The sequence below is a fragment of the Berghia stephanieae genome, chromosome 11 (genome assembly GCF_034508935.2).
Source record: "Berghia stephanieae isolate SIO BIC M18660-M18661 chromosome 11, UCSD_Bste_1.3, whole genome shotgun sequence".
In the NCBI taxonomy this organism is placed as follows: domain Eukaryota; kingdom Metazoa; phylum Mollusca; class Gastropoda; order Nudibranchia; family Aeolidiidae; genus Berghia; species Berghia stephanieae.
The window spans coordinates 4,251,506-4,269,170 of record NC_088370.1 but is presented as its reverse complement, the minus strand read 5'-3'; the positions used below and the strand labels follow the sequence as shown (position 1 = coordinate 4,269,170).

At 36.8% G+C, this 17,665-nt stretch overlaps 1 protein-coding gene across 4 annotated transcripts in view; it reads left to right on the top strand.

The window, feature by feature from the left end:
- Positions 1-17,665, top strand: part of LOC144956694 (intermembrane lipid transfer protein VPS13B-like) — a 90,522-nt gene that overhangs the window by 41,410 nt on the left and 31,447 nt on the right. For all 4 annotated transcript variants that reach the window (XM_078887353.1, XM_078887350.1, XM_078887352.1 and 1 more), the window contains exons 35-49: positions 1,065-1,298; positions 2,989-3,168; positions 4,014-4,171; positions 5,062-5,163; positions 5,552-5,735; positions 6,935-7,161; positions 7,913-8,094; positions 9,280-9,428; positions 10,380-10,516; positions 10,878-10,988; positions 11,694-11,795; positions 13,201-13,287; positions 14,563-14,640; positions 15,755-15,907; positions 17,216-17,315. In XM_078887353.1, the coding sequence (XP_078743479.1) occupies positions 1,065-1,298; positions 2,989-3,168; positions 4,014-4,171; positions 5,062-5,163; positions 5,552-5,735; positions 6,935-7,161; positions 7,913-8,094; positions 9,280-9,428; positions 10,380-10,516; positions 10,878-10,988; positions 11,694-11,795; positions 13,201-13,287; positions 14,563-14,640; positions 15,755-15,907; positions 17,216-17,315 (2,184 nt within the window). The remainder of the gene's footprint in view (positions 1-1,064; positions 1,299-2,988; positions 3,169-4,013; positions 4,172-5,061; positions 5,164-5,551; positions 5,736-6,934; positions 7,162-7,912; positions 8,095-9,279; positions 9,429-10,379; positions 10,517-10,877; positions 10,989-11,693; positions 11,796-13,200; positions 13,288-14,562; positions 14,641-15,754; positions 15,908-17,215; positions 17,316-17,665) is intronic.

The window sequence follows — 17,665 nt, the reverse complement described above, 5'->3', positions numbered from 1 at the left end:
ACTTCAACTGAGCTTTGGATGGCTTTTTTGTATTAAAACTTAAAATACATTAAATAAATTCACTCTGTATAATAATAAAACATTGATACCTATAACCATTTTGATCTATTTACGACGTTTGTGTTTTGTTAGCTGTTTAAAATATGATATAACGTCAATACCCAATACCAATGACTAGGTATTGAATGAAAGCACCGATGACTTGAGCGATGCTCGAGACTTTTTTGAGTCTCAAGACTCAAAAAAGCATCGAGACGCAAAAAAGTCTCGAGCTTCGCTCAAATCATCGCCACTCATCGCCGACGAGAGAGGGGTGAACAATGCAGACAGTACACATTATTAGTAACGTGTGCGTCGCTCGCGCAGTATAGTCTCGAGACTCGGGACTCAATACGAGAAGCATCGATGACCGAGATTCTCGAGACGAGAAAAGCATCGAGACCTAAGTCGAGGTCGCTACCTTCTCAATACTCGATGACCTGACTTCTCAAAATCTAAAGCATCGGTGATCTTTTGGTGACCCGGATGCCCTCCCCTACTAAATTGTCGAAATGAGTAATCAGTGAATGCCAAAGAAGATAGAATTATGGAAACGAAATTAGCTGTCTTGAATTTTATTTTTGTTATAATTTTATGTGTTTGGTATTTTTCCAAAGAAAAGATACCATGGTTCTACTGTGTTCAATGCAAATCATACTTTCCAATCAATCCAATCTAATCCATACTGTTGCAGCTTCAACGCTGAAGATAGACGAAACATTTGTGTGATGTGGGATGGCGTTAGGTTATGGCTCTTCTGTGTTACAATAATTATGTCCTTCTGTGCCAAAAGTTTTCTAATTGACAGCTGAATTTCTCAAAACTGTCAGAATTTCTCAAGTTGTTGGGGCGAGATCCATAAACCTATTGTACTTGGGAAAAAAAGGAATTAATTTGTTCGTTCACTCTGGTTATTCCCCAAGCCTCTAATGCATGCTAACAAAATTGCATGCAATCCGTAAAAATATTTGTGCACTTTGAAACACAATGGTTTATTTATCAATTCTTTCACTTGATTACCCCAGACACTGCTAGTCTTCGTTTGGAGAGACCACTGAGGTTAAAGGTCAGCCAGCTGGCCATAGAGCAGACAGTTACCTTCGCCATGGAGCTTGTGGCAGTCTTAGATTCTAAGCCGCATACTTCAGACTCATCTTGTCACGGCACTGGTGTGGCATCGACACCGTCCTCCACTTCCACTGGATCTACTTTTGTGAAAGAAAAGAAGGGACCAAATCAGGATGAGGGAACTGCACAAGGTAATACACCAGTGTTTGTAGTATGCGGCTATGCGGTCTCGTGGTATGACACTCGCTTTCAGATCGGAAGGTCCTGGGTTCGAGCCTCGCTCGGCGCATAGTTGAGTCCTTGGAGAAGGCTCTTTACTCACATTCTCTCACTTTATTTAGGTGTTAATGAGTACCTGGCCGATAACAGCGTTGTCTCTGTCTGAAAAAATATCGCATTACAGGCATCATGTCCCATCCTAAATGTTACATGTTGCTTTTTACCGAGGGACCCCTTGTAAAGCGCTTTGAGCACGTTTAGTGGATATTACGCTTTATAAAAAGCTCTTTATTTTAGTACTAGTTGCTTAAATGGCAATTGTGTGCAGCCATGTTGTCTAGTGGTATCACACTCGCCTTTGGAAGGTGTAGGGTTCGAGTCCCAGTCTGAGCAGCTCATAGTTGAGTCCTTGGAAAAATCTTTTTACTCTCATTCTCTCACCGTACTCAAGTGTAAAATGAATGTCTGGCACTTAACAGCATTGTCTTTCTGAAAAAAATTGTAATATCGCCTCACTGGTGTAATGTCTCATACAACAACCTCTTAAGTGTTGCTGTTGGCTTGGGACCTGATGTAAAGCGCTTTGAGCATATCTAGAGGATATGTTCTGTATAAATGCTCAAATATTTTGTTTGTTTGTTTTTTTTTTTAATTTTGCAGGTGCTGTTAAAATTCCAAAACTTAACTCAAACTATAAGTAACGTATTCTAATTTTGTTTGTTTTTTTTTTTTGTTTTTTTTATAAATCATATTTTTGGATTGTTTGTTGTTTTTTTTTTAATAAATCATATTTTTGGATTGCCCGACCCATCTCCATTTTCATATTTATATTGAGGTTGCAATGGGTATCTGATATGTTTTCATGTTGCAGCTTCAATTACCCTCCTATATTTTCCACTGAAGATCCAACAAAAGTAGGAGAAGAATAAAATAGATTATAATTATTTATATTCGACATTTTAGGCTGCTACACAAAGCTACTAGGTTCCCACTTTGTTGGCATTTTGAGAAGCTTCTGCTCCTTTTAAAAAATTTTTTTAAAAATTTGTTTTGTTTTGTTGCAGTCTTTCATGGTATGAGTCATATTGTTTGATCTATTCACAATTGTAGTGACCTTGTAGTACTTGGATGAAACTTGTCCTTTAGTCATTAAGTGATTTAATTTAGTTCTCGTCAATAGATATCTTTAAATTATGATTTTCATTGGTGGCCAAGGGGTACATTGTCTCATCTTGTAGCAAAGCCAAGTGATGTTCGGCATAGTCATCCAGTAGCAAAATCAAGTGATGTTGATCATTTTCATCTTTTAGGAAAGTCAATTGATGTTGAGCATAGTCAGTGAGTATGGCCAGATGGGTGACATTGATCGTAAATGAACACCCATGGCATTCCGTCACATTATGCCTTTCAACTCAGGATTGGTTTAGTATCTGGCCATAGTCAGTGACGGATGCTCCTAGAATGCTTGTACAAATATTAAAGAAGGATATCCTTTAGGCATCTAGTATTGCATAAATGGAAACTTGGTTTCACGCAGCACACTAGGGGAATACATTTTGAAGCATTTTGAAATTCATGATTTATATGGTGAAACTGGGAAAATGCATTGTCTGATTTTACATATTATATATTTATATTAATATTTTTGAATATATCGTCCAGGATTGAGTGTTTTATCAACAGTGGATAGAGTAGAATTGTCCACATCCCAATTGGTGATTGTCTTGGAAACAGGAGATGGAGGAGGAGGAGGAGCTGAAACAGAGTCATCGCCAGCAGTAGGAGTTGTTGCCAGTTTGGAGGGATTTGACATGGCTGTGGATGTGGATAATACAGGAAATGGTAGGCCATTATTTTCTCAACAGGAGAGAATTCTGTAAACAATCATATAAAGTTTCTGGTTCTGCCTCTAGAAGAAAAAAAAATATTCTTTATTGGTCTCGGGACTATTTGTATATTTAAGGTCCATCTAAAAAAAAGAAAGAAAATACACAGGCCCCATGCAAGCTGAATTTACCTTAGTGCTGACATTGAACACGAGAATGAAACATTAGATAAGCTCTATTTTTATTTTTGAAAATATCAAATTAAGAAATTAGGGAGCAAGCACTGGTTGAAAACAAAGATCTGAAAAAAGTGTCTATAAAACAGCACTAGACAAAATATTGGCATAAGTTGATATTATGAAGGACAATAAATCACATCGATTCGAGAGTATTTCCATTACAATTTGAGTTATCAGACTCGTCAATATGAATACTTGGAGTAAAAACAATAAAAAAATATTGATCTTTTATATAGCGCAATATCCACTAAACATGCTCAAAGCGCTTTACAAGGGGTCCCTGACCAACAGCAAAATTTAACATGTAGGACGGTACATGAAGCCTGTTAGGCGATATTACAATTTTTTTGGACAGAGACAACGCTGTTAACGGCCAGGTACTCATTTTACACCTGAGTACAGTGAGAGAATGTGAGTAAAGAGCCTTCTCCAGGACTCAACTATGCACTGAGCCAGGCTGGAACCCAGGACCTTCCGATCTGAAAGTGAATGTCATACCACTAAACTGCATAGCCGCACGTAGATCCCATGAATAAAAGAACACAGAAGTGCAAAATAAATTTTAAACAAATGTCATTCTCTGAGTACCAAATTATTTATTTTGCAATTACGCTTTCTCCAGACAACTACCCATCCTTTGTCGGATTTGCCCAAATGAAGGATGCAGGGATCAAACTGAACTATGAGAAAAAATCCAGCAATCTGATTGGTCCATTAGCTGTCAATGTGGAAAGTTCACTGACTTGGATTTCCACCTCATCAAATCATACACTGCCTCAGGTAAAAGTCGATTGTTTTTGGTTTTCTCTCACCATATGGATAGTCTGTGAGATCGTTAAATTTATGCCTGACCATTTTAAAGCAACAAATTCCTTTTCTTTATTGATCAGATCGAAAATTTGCATATTTTTCCATTTCCTGTAACAAATTTACGTCATTAAATTGGGAGAAAAAAAATTTACATTTTATAACAAAGCTTTACTCTGTGCTGTGGAATGTTCTAAATTATTAAACAATCTGAATGTGTTCAAGATATTTTGTTTTCATTGTTTTAGTTTGTTGGTTCAAATTTAAGCGCTAAGAGCAAATCACATATGAATTTGCCAGCTCTATATAAATTCATCTTAACTATTTCTATCACAACATACATTAGGAGGTGAGGTAGCCATGCAGATAAGGCATTGGACCTTCCACCCAGGAAACCTGGGTTCAAGCCCTGCTATCGGCATCTCTTTCTTTTTTTCCTTGAGCAAGAAATTTAAACCCTCTCGCTCACTTTGTGGCAGTGCAATGGGGCTGACTACTTGGTTATCTCAGCTTTTTCTTGTGATATGGCCTTTACAAAATAATTCCCTTAAAATTTTTTTTTTAATTAAAAATTAAATTTCCTTTATTCATCCCATATGGGAAATTTGTCTCTAGGGTCTATTCCAAGAGAAGAATGGAATAACCCAGGCGTCAGGCGCAGTGCAGCACTGCATATTGAGCTAGGGCGAGGTGTCTTGCTCAAAGCCACACAGCGCAGCGGCGGGCGATCGAACTCGGTACCTTTTGGGTATGAAGCAAAGACTGTACAGCTGAGCCACGCTGTCCCTTAAAATGGATGGTAAAAGGGAATTTCATTTATGATTTATGATTATTTTGAAGACAATGTTTGGTCCTATCATCAGGTTCTTGTGGTGTTGGAGACAGGGCTGTTGATGTTGAAGTTTGGCCAGGAACACGTCTTTTGTCTGACTGAGTTGTCATCAAGGATGGCAACTCTGTACCAGGTTGGTTGGTTTAGTATTGATGCACATCATTGGATTTCTTTCCTTAGGTTATTTTCACAATCGTCATCATCATCATCATCATCATCATCATCATCATCATCATCATCATCATCATCATCATCATCATCATCACCATTATCATCCTCTTCCTCTTCCTCCTCATCATCATCATCACCATTATCATCCTCCTCCTCCTCCTCCTCCTCCTCATCATCATCATCATCATCATTATTCTCACCACCATCATCATTATAACATTATAATAATTCCCATTGCCACCATCAGCATTGTCCAAATCAGGGCATGCTTTCATGTATATTATTATATATTTAATCACGTACTCTAACACCATTATTCATCTCCCCCCAAACCTCTCTTCCTTGCCCAGACCTTACTAGAAAAAACATTGACCTCGAACTCTAACACCAAAGATGCCTCCGTCAACCTAGAGTCATCCAAACCTGACAAGGACAAAACCTCAGGGGCACAGTCTTATTTTAAAAACGATTTCATTGAAGACCAAAGTTATGACGATCTCAGACGAGGGGGATTTGAATACTTAGAAGAACCAGGTATTTTTTTACTTTCGAAGGCGTGACCAAATTTTCTTTCTTATCATAATTTGTATCATATATATTTTATTCATTATTTTAGATAGTCAAAACAGCAGCTTCACCCATTATTAAAAAGAAACTAGTAACAGTTATATCGTTCATTGAATTTATTGAGGAGAATGAATGAATGTTGTTTCTTAAGCTGCAAAAGTCAAAAATTTAAATTATTCAATTCCCTTTGTAGTTTCTAATACGAATAAACAAGTTAAGCTTAAACTGCATTAAAGACCACTTACAATGTAATTGAGTAATTAACTTCAACAATTTATATTGAAGGTGAAAATAAGTGGCCATTTATTGAAAAGTTAGTGACTGCTGACCTTCATCTTTTAAAATAATTTTCCGTTCTCTGCACCAAACTGAACTTGTATTGAATTTGGACATCATAACTTGTCAAGTCGTTTAAATAATTTTTTTTTTTACATAGCTTTTATATAACGCAATATCCACTAAACGTGCTCAAAGCACTTTACAATGGGTCCCAGGCCAACAGCAACATGTAACATGAAGAACGAGACATAATGCCTGTTGGGCGAAAATACAATTTTTTTCGGACAGACAACACTGTTAACGGCCAGGTACTCATTTTACACCTGAGTCCGGTGAGAAAATGTGAGTAAAGAGTCTTTTCCAAGGACTCAACTATGCTGCGAGTGAGGCTTGAATCCAGGACCTTCCTATCCGAAAGCGAGTGTCATACCACTAGACCACATAGCCGCACTATAATACAAATAATACAAAGGGGAGTAATACATAACCTTATCATTTATAGTGTCAGGTAACATTTGCCTATTGGATTCAATAGTCTGACGTCACGTCGCCCAGCAACGGTGGCCATCGTGGTTCTAAACAAAGAAAATCGGTACTTTTTATTCTTCATGCTGGCTTGAACTTTTCATATGTCTTGTAATCAGAATATGTAAAAGTCAAAGCATGATCAGATTTATAATGTTTTTTTTCCCTCTGGATACGCTTTAATGCTAGTCTGAGAAATATTTCATAAAGGCGTCGCCATTGTTCCGATAGTTTAGAGCCAGTTACTAAGTTACCATGCGTCATTACGAGGGAAGTGACATTACGACTGTTGAAGCGTATTGAGGTGATAAGCATCACACAATCCTACTTTGACTAATGATTTGGTTTTGTTTTCAACTCAGAGGGCGTCATCTTGGAACCTGAAGCCAATCAAATAGTCTTTAGCAGCCACAACATCAACGGTAACCATGACAACAACAATAACAGTGATGGTTACATGTTATGGAAGTATCCACAGCCTCGTGTGATCACCAACGTGCACCTTACCCCCGTGCCTTTTGGACTCACCTCCATTATAAACTCACAAACGTCATCATCCAATGACTCCACAACAAATGGACAGACAAAAGTTAGCATCTTTTAATTTAACATTCTCTCATTCTATCATTCTCTCATTCTATCATTCTCTCATTCTATCATTCTCTCATTCTATCATTCTATCATTCTCTCATTCTATCATTCTCTCATTCTATCATTCTCTCATTCTGTCATTCTATCATTCTCTCATTCTAGCATTCTCTCATTCTATCATTCTCTCATTTTATCATTCTCTCATTCTATTATTCTCTCATTCTGTCATTTTATCATTCTCTCATTCTATCATTCTCTCATTTTATCATTATATCGTTTTATCATTCTATCATGGTATCATTCTATCATCCAGGATTTTGGGAATTTCTCAGAGATGTCAAACATTTTCCTCTGAAAGTTCGTAAAATTGCCATTATGTCTTATGTCACAAATTTTGACACCTGTGCTCAGTTGCTTGAATTTTGAGGATGCTCCTTTTTTTGTGTCGTCAGCCTAGAAGGATTGGCAACAGATGTCAGTGGTTGAAAGAGATGGGGATGGGACAAATGAGTCTAGATAATTTTTTCGCTATTATAGGTAGTGCCTATCGGCTTTTTAATTTCTCTCTCTTTCCTTTTCGTTTTTCTTGTTTCTTTCAGTTTTTTGGGTTTTTTTTCTTTTTCTAGTAGAGTGATCCCCCTCTCTCTCTCTCTCTCTCTCTCTCTCTCTCTCTCTCTCTCTCTCTCTCCCTCTCTCTCTCTCTCTCCATAATCGATATTTCTTTAGGACTTTGAATTCTTTCCTTTCAGGTCCAGTGTCTTCTACAGTATTATGATGACATGCTGTGCGATTTCCTGACTTGCGCTCAGTTCCAGTTGTTGGAGAGTGAACCCGTCACCGTGCAGATGCCAGAGGCAAAACCCCACAACGCCTCACAGCTGGTCGTTTCCAACATATGGAAGGTGGTTTTGCTGCAGTCGTCTGCTGAAGGGTAGGGATTAACACCCCTGTAACTGTCTATAGTATTGTTTTGAAGAATTTTTTGTTGATCAGTTTTTTCACTGCTTACTTTCACATCATTTATATTCCTTTCTCATTTTGTTTCTTCCCTTCCCCCCCCCCCCCCCTCACCCCTTCTTTTTTTCCCCTAATTATATTCCTTTCTCTTTTTGTTTCTTCCCCCCGTCCCCACTTTTTCCCATTTTTTTTCCCTTTTCATCACTGTTTAACTATAGTAAGAACACCTTGCATTTAATGAGACATTGAATGTAAAAAGACCTAAACATTAGTTCCTCTGACTTAAAATACTCACCAAACAAAAAAGGAAGATGGCTGAGTAGATAAGACATTGATTGCACTTATGCAGAGGATCTTGATTGAACCCTATTTTCAGCATCCCATTTTTTTTTCTTTAAGCAAGAAACTCGGCCCACCCCAATTGCTCACCTTACGATGATACAGTGCTGCAGATGCCTGAATTATCAAGAATTTTTTTTCTTTAAACAAGAAACTCGGCCCACCCCAATTGCTCACCTTACGATGATACAGTGCTGCAGATGCCTGAATTATCTAGAATTTTTTTTCTTTAAACAAGAAACTCGGCCCACCCCAATTGCTCACCTTACGATGATACAGTGCTGCAGATGCCTGAATTATCAAGAATTTTTTTTCTTTAGATAAAATCCAATGAGAATTTTTTTTTCTTCTCCTAGGCTTCAGTTTTTTTTTACACTCAATAAAAAAAATAAAAAGTAGTCCTTCAGAGCCTATTTTGGGCTCATAGAGCTGGAGTTTATCCCAGTTTCTATAGTGTGAAACTGACAATAGCAATTGCTTGCTATCCTTTGGATAGGATGCTAGTCTATCGCAAAGTACTTTCCACCAAATCTGACAGACTCAGCTACCCATTCACTGCTGAGTGGACAGGGAGATCAGAAAAAAAATCTCGACTGCACCCAGGATCGATCTTGGTCCCTTTGCATGTGAAGTGAGTGCTCTACCAACTGAGCTATCGGGACCCCCACACACTCAATGTACTACATCATATTGCCACAGAATTAAACAGATCAATTATATCTTGTTGATGTGAGGAGCTGAACTTGAAGTATTCTGTAAATCTCTCCTCCCTCGTAGCACATCGAATAAATTATTTATTATGATTCATTTCCTTCCACAGAGATGCAGCCGTCCTTCCCGTATCCCTAGCAGCCTGTATGTGTGTTGATTCCGTGTTCGTCCCCTCCCTAATCCCAACAGTGAGGGCACGTGTCAACATTCCAATGGTAGATATACGAATGTGTCACCACCTGGACTATAATGGGACAGGTAATGTGTGTTGTTTTTTGACAGCAAGGCAGTGTAGTGATTTATTTATGCTTCTTCATCCCAACTCAAATTGAGTTTAATTTTCTTTTTGAGTTCTGTTGGGTTTTTTTTTTTTTTTTAATTGGGTTCTGTCACCTTTCTTTGGCTAACTGATTTTTTTAATTTTTTTTAAAAGTTTTTGTTGGGTTTTTTATTTTTTTTCTATTTTGGTTTTTATTGTTTTTATTTTAAAACTTTTTGTGGCATTGCCATCGATTTTCAGATTTAGAAAAAAAGATTATTTTGATTGAGACCATGTCACAACTTTTCACTCTAGAATATTTTATCTTTGTAAAGCAGAAGGAAATGAATGGAGAAATTCTTTCTTTAATACTTGAGTATTTATATAGCACAATACCCACTTTACATGCTCAAAGCACTTTACAAGGGGTCCCTATCCAACAGCAACATGTAACATGTAGGACAAGCACGACACACGTTAGACGATAGTACATTATTTTTTCCTACAGAGATAATGCTGCGGACAGTCAGGCACTCATTTTACACCTGAGTACAATGAGAGATTGTGAATAAAGAGCCTTTTCCAAGAACTCAACTATGCGCTGCTCAGAAAGGGACTCGAACTCTGGACCTTCCAATCCAAATGCGACTGTCATACCACTAGATCACATTTCAGATATTTGTTAAACAAACGAAAAAGTAAATTTAATTGTCGTGTAATGTTATGTCCATTATTATCGCTTTGTTAATGGAAAAGATAATCAAAAATTGAGTTTGCTGGGGAAAAAAGGATTTGAAATAATTTTTTTTTTAATTTTTGGATTTTACTATATTTTTTTCCTCTTACCACAGATTCAGTTTTTTGGGGGTTTTTTTTGTGGGAAATCAATTTAAAGTGATTAAATGTATATATGCAAAGTGTTTGATTTGTTTATTTTATTCTCAATACAGAAATCCCTTCCAAACTGAAACGCTTCCATCCCTGCAGTGAGTTGGTAGGAGAACAAGAATTTGCCATCATCAAGATGGAAGATGTTCGTGCCACCATCTTCCACGTCATGGGTGTGGATCCAAGAGCTAACTTCAAAGTATTTAATTTGTTTTTTGTTTTTGTTTTTTATTTTGAACAGACTTTAAGAAAAAGAAAAAAAAGCTGCAAACAAGTGTTTTCTATTACACTGTGAAAGATAAAAGCATCAAAGTGCATGTACTAGTAGACCTGAAAAGCTGGGTGGGGTTTCTGACCTCCCATAGTGGGCAGGGATGTACTTTCTGTGTCTTCTATCCTCCTACATCTGTTTTCCAACTTGCTTTCTGTCTTTGTCTTGGAATGGGAGTACTTGGTTTTGTCCATTTAGGAGGCACGGACAGAGTGAGTGATATTCACTTTTTGGGGGGAAATACAAATTTAATAATATTTAAGTTTAAACTTGTTTTCTCTATCCACAGCTGTCAATGAATCCTTCCATTGAAATCTTGGACTACACTTGTCTAGCGATGAAGAACGTTCTGGAGCCCGTATGTCTGGCAGCAGAAGCCAGTCTTGTCAGTTCAGGAAAGGTATGTTGGTTTTCATTTATTCTCTTTATTTATTTCATGTATTGTCAAAGGGAAAAGAATTAATCCTTCAGAGCCATCAAGGCCATGAAGCCAGAGTTTTATCTTGGTTTCTTTAGTGTAAATGAACAATAGCAATTTCTTACTACCTTTTGGATAGGATGCTAGTCTATTGCAAAGTACTTTCCACTAGATCTACCAGACCCAGCCACCCATTCAGCTTCACTCGGGATTGATCTTGGTCCATTTGCATGCTCTACCAACTGAGCTATTGGGACTCAGTATTGTTGGGAACCAAAAGGGTAAAATATTTTTTAAAAGGTGTCCATCAGACCCACGAGACTCATGGAGAGGAAGTTTACCCCAGTTTTTGTAGGGTTAAAATGACAGTATCAGTATGTTACTGTATGTTACTATGTTATTGTGCAGCTATGTGGTCTAGTGGTATGACACTCGCTTTCAGATTGGAAGGTCCTGGGTTCGAGCCTCGCTCCTGGCAGTTAACAGCGTTGTCTTTGTCAGAAAAAATTGCAATATCTCCTAGTAGGTGTCATGTCCCGTCCAATATGTTAAATGCTGCTGTTGACCAGGGACCCTTTGTAAAGCGCTTTGAGCACATTTAGTTGATATTGTGCTTTATAAAAGCTCAGCTCAATTTTTTTTTTTTTTTACATGTATGTTGAAACATTCTATTCTAATATTCACCAGAATCAAGAGTTGGAGGTTCAGGTAGAAATGGAAACAGTCAATGTTCAAGTCGGAAAGAATATCATTCACACTCTAAACATGGCCGTAGCTGCTTGGAGCAATGTAAGTGTTTGTATGTGCCGATGATAACAAAACAACCTGTAGCTTTACAGAATGGTGATTTTTAGCTTTTCGTTTCATGCCAATGACAATACAGCAATAGGAAATAACCTGTTGTAGCTAAGGTAGCGGCTATGTGGTTTAGTGATATGACACTCACCTTCCTGGGTGGGCTTCCTGACCTCCCATAGTGGGCAGGGGGGTACATACTGTGTCTTCTACCCACCTATATCTGTTTTTCAACTTGCTTTCTGTCTTTGTCTAGGAATGAGATTACTTGGTTTTGTCCTGGCCCCGGCTGTAGTCGTAGCTGGGAGGGAAACAGTCAAATGCATAGTTATTATTTTGGGAGATGATATTTTTTCCTTGTAAATCATCTCTCTGTTATAAATTGTTATATTTGTTATTTTCAATGTATAATGTAAGCATTTGAGTGTATTCCTCTTTGTTAGATTTTGTGCTTGTGTCCAGATGAGACTTATAGGTGACCTCAAACTAAGTACATTGATGGTATGCTCTTGGAATCTACATCTGATCCCTTTTGTTCCCAGTTCTCCTATGTCTTACTTTTTCTTAGGTGCTTTAAGGTGCTTTAACTATAATTCTAGAGCTTTTTACTATCCCGTTTTCTTTCTTTTTACTGGCGCTGATATAACCTAAATGTGTTTGCAAGTGCCGTAACACCCTTTAAACAACAAATAAAGAAAAGAAAGGAACTCCTCACATTTATTATAAACTTACATTTTGTTTATTGCATCATTTACTATTTTGTAATGTTTGAAAATTTACATTGATATCATTGGAAATCAATTGTGAATATTTTAAAAGAGAAATTGTGTTTAAGAATAGAGTGCGGTTTTTTGGTCTTGTAGTAGGAAACTCAATTGTGGACTGGTAGGTCCCTGGTTTGAGTTGGCTTGGACTGCGCAAGTTGAGTCTTTAGAGAATGCTCTTTACTCACCGCACTCAGGTGTAAAATGAGTAGATGATACGATATTGTCTCGATCAAAAAAATAAATAAAAGTAATAGCACCTTACAGGCGTCATGTCTTGTCCTATATGGTAAGTGTTTCTATTGGCTTGAGACTATCTGTAAAGCACTTTGAGCATCTATAGTGTATCTATAGTGTATATGAAAGCTTAAGTTTATTTTGCTTTAATGTTGTTGTTGTTTTGTTTGTTTTAGTTATAATGAAATGTGATATGAAAGTGCTGAAAGGATTTTTATTTAATGAAAGATAGATCATCTTTTACTTTGAAATTGTTTTATTTTTTTTTGTTTTGTTTTTTTTTTTCCTTTTTTTTTCTAATTGGTTTTTGTTTCATCATTATTTTTAGTTACTTTTGATTGATATTTTTCATTGATTTGTTGATGTTTTTTTCTTTTCATTTTGTATCAACCCATCAGTTCACGCCATCATGTAGAGGGCCTCTGGTGATATTCTACCACTATGTCATCTGTAACGACACATCGTCTGTCCTACGCTTTGGTCAGGTACATTATAAGTCAGTGCGTGACATAATCAGTCGGAAGGTGAAAATTTTGGATTTACATTTTTATTAAATTTCTGAAAGAATATGCTCCCTATAGCATTTTAATCTTCATTTGAAGTAAATCGGGTGATTTCTCATGAAGTTATGATCAGATGTCTGGGAAAGGTATCCAGCAACTTTTCTCAAATTTCATACTTTTTTAACTTGGCTAGCTGTAAAAAAATATTTAGAAGTGAATTAAGCTTTGATATTACCCGAAGATGTACAAAAAGGGTTGATAAAAATTGACCTTCTAACTAATCTCGGCAACATCTCAGATCAAACCTTTTCACCATCCAACTGATTATGTCATTCACTGTAACATATTATTAAAGATAGATCTGTAGATATTGCTCAGTAATGGTAAATATCAGACAATAAACTTGTTTTATTTTATGTCTTGAGTATTTTTTTTAGGCAATAGACTGGAAAGAGAGAGAGAGAGAGAGAGAGAGAGAGAGAGAGAGAGAGAGAGAGAGAGAGAGAGGGAGGGAGAGAGAGGGAGAGAGAGGGAGGGGGGAGGGAAGGGAGAAAATGAATTGACTCAAATGTATTACCAATAATATAATATGCATTTTGTCACATTTTGAAGTTATTATTCTTCTATTTCAGTCTTTTGTTTATTTTGCTAATGAAGGGCTTGTGCCAGAAACAGTTATTGTCTTTGTTTGCCAGGCTTATCTTTATCATTTTAAAGAAAATAATTTGATTCCACACTTCAGCAGTCTTATTAGTATTACTCCTCTTAAACGTACAATTACTCCTGTAAAGACCTGTTATTAAGCCGGATAATATTCAGCTGAGCAGCCCTATGTTGTAATCGTGGCAAAGATAAAAAAAGTGTGTATGAAGCAGTGCCAGACAAAGCAAGAAAGAAAAATACGAGAGAAAAAATGAACCACCCAAAAAATCAGTCTACCTCGACTGGGGACCGAACCTCAGACCTCCTGATTACTGGTCAGACATGCTTACATTACACCACAGAGGTTACCCGATAATTTGGGATGATCATGGGCGCTATGTAAATTGAGAAGTTATGATTACCATATGAAGCTTTTATTGTGAGTCAATATAATTCAAGCATTATATGTCTGTTTACCGTGAAACCTGTGTTTTTGTACTGCTTTGAACATGGAGTTAATTTTAGGTAAGGTTGAACACCGCATGTCATGTGACATTCTGTATCATGCAGGTCTTGACAAAATAATAAATCTAAATATATTGCTTTAACCCACAGTCTGGTACAGACGAAAATATTAGCCTTGGCTCCAGAGAGATGTTTGCCTACAGCTGGAGGTCTTACACCATGGCACAGGTAGGATGGGGTATTTTGGGGTTTTTAAAAAAATCTTTGGCATCTCCTATGATGGCTCTCTCTCTCTCTCTCTCTCTCTCTCTCTCTCTCTCTCTCTCTCTCTCTCTCTCTTTGACTCTCTCTCTCTCTCTCTCTCTCTCCCTCTCTCTCTCTCTCTCTCTCTCTCTCTCTCTCTCTCTCTCTCTCTCTCTCTATCTATCTATCTATCTACCTATCTCTTTCCTCCCGTCTCCCTGTCACTCTTTCCTGATTTGATTTTATCGATCTAACTCCCAGTGTCCTCTTATCAATGTCTTTTAAATTGTAGCTGAACAATCTTTCTCGTTTTACTTTTATTTGAATTTTTTTTTTTTTTTTTTTTGCTTTAGATTACTTTCAATGATTTAAATCATATTGTCTTTGTGTGTGGTTGTGTGTGTGTGTGTGTGTGTGTAATTAAAGATTGATACTGGTGTTATTTATGATTTATTAGTAAGGGACTCGAGATAATTTTGTAACTTATTGCAAGTATAAAACTGAAAGACTGATGTAGAGGGGTTAGGTCTTTTCAATGACCATTTATCTGGTAAGATTTAGTGACATTGGCAATGATAACATTGGTGATGATGATGATGATGATGATAATGATTATGACAACAAATTTAAGTTTTTGTAGCAATTATTATGAGAATGAAGCGTAAGAACCGCTATTATAATGATATAATATATTGGTGCTTCCTTACAAAGGAGCATACTATTTCCTGCCCATCAATGTTTTTGTTTATTAATCTTAACAACGCCACTACCGCATTGTCTCATTCGTCTGTAGTGTTTCATTCATCATGTTTTGTTGATAAAGGGGAAACCTGAAACATCCATTTTATCTGTTTTCGTATATTAAATTGAAGGTTACATTCAATTTCATATTGATAATGATATAATGAGATGATGATGATCATGATGTTTCTAGTGAAGATGACAACGACTATGAAATTACATTGACAATGACAATAATATCAATGATAAATGTGATGCTTTATCAAAATGTCACTGAAGGTGGTTTTTTGGGTGTTTTTTTTTAGCGCTTCCATTTTTTTTTTGGTTGTTGTTTACCTTTCTCTTTTTCACTTTTCAGCTTCTTCACCTTTGCCTAGACCAGCCATCATGGCGATGGACTGACCCTTTCCCCATCAACCAACCAGGGGTCTGGGTTAGAGAGGTCAAGGCCAAAGACCAGGAGTATGCTGTTATTGTCAAGGTCACCAAGCTGTCTGCTGTACAGTTACAGGTCAGTTCTTGGGGGGGGGGGGGGGGAAACATTAATTTGTTGATAATGTAACCTATCATTTCGTAATGGTGTCATGTCAGGGTCAACTACAACTACTAACCAATATGACTAAAAGAAAGAAAAAAATGTCAGCTTAAAAATAGCGCAATATTCTCTAAACATGCTCAAAGCCCTTTACAAGAGGTCCCTGACCAGTAGCAACACGTAACATGTAGAACGAGAAATGACGCCTGTTAGGTGAAATTACAATTTTTTTCCGACATAGACAATGCTGTTAATACCCAGGTATTCATTTTACACCTGAGTACGGTGAGAGAATGTGAGTAAAGAGCCTTTTCCAAGGACTCAACTATGCGCTGAGCAAGGCTCAAACCCAGGACCTTCTGATCCAAAAGCGAGTGTCATATCACAAGACCACATATTGGCACTAGCGATTAGCACCCTACAACTACTGATACTACCACCACTACTATTACTATTAAATTTTGCATAAGGCATATAATCCAAACCACAAGCATATTAGGGAAAGAAAGTAATTTCGAAAATGTGATTATTTAAGGTGAAAATGATCAGAAATACCAAAATTTAGTTTTTGCTGCTTGGGGAAATCACATCTTTTGCTTTCAATAAAACATATATACTTTGCCCAAGTTTCATATCTTCAGACTATTTATTCAACTTTTAGCATTTGAATCAGCTTGCCAAAATGCTGTTTTTGGTTATTGTTGCTGTTGATATTGTTATTATATATGCTGGTCTTGTGGTATGACACTCACTTTCGGATTGGAAGGTCCTGGTTCGAGCCTCGTTGCACATAGTTGAGTCCTTGGAAAAGGCTCTTTACTCACACTCTCTCACTATGCTCAGGTGTAAAATGAGTACCTGGCCGTTATCTGCGTTGTCTCTGTCGGAAAAAAAAAAGAAGTGTAATATCACAGGCATCACGTCTCACTCTACATGTTGGTCAGGGACCCTTTGTAAAGCGCTTTGCGCTGTTTAGTGGATATAGCACTATATAAAAGCTTGTGTAATTATTATTATTATTATTATCATCATCATCATCATTATTATTATTATTATTATTATTATTATTATTATTATTATTATTATTATTATTATTATTATTATTATTATTATTATTATTATCATTATTACCATTATTATCATCATCATCATCATCACTATTATTATTATTATTATTATTATTATTATTATTATTATTATTATTATTATTATTATTATTATTATTATTATTATTATTATTATTATTATTATTATTTAATTTATTTGATTTCATTTTATTGACAGGTGACAATTACTGGCCAATTGTTGGTCTCCAACCAGTTGTCATTTCCCATATCAGTCAAATTAGGAATTGGCAACACTGACACAATGTCCAGTACAGGCGGTAAGTTGAAATTAGGATTCAAAAGTGTGTGCTACAGCTTCCAGACTTTCCAGGTCCGTCTCAACTCATTTACTTCCATTTGCTATTCCCATTCGTTTCATTTCTTTGAAGTTATCTGTACCGTTTCATTTTGTAAATGCAACCATTGGGTGGGGTTCCTGACCTTCCATAGTGGGTAGGGAGGTACATACTGCGTCTTCTATCCCCCTATATCTGTTTTCCAACATGCTTTCTGTCTTTGTCTTGGAATGAGATTACTTGGTTTTGTCCTGGTCCTGGCCGGATGCCCATGGCTGGTGGGGAAACAGTGAAATGTATAGTTTTTTTTGGGAGATGATATTTTTTTCCTT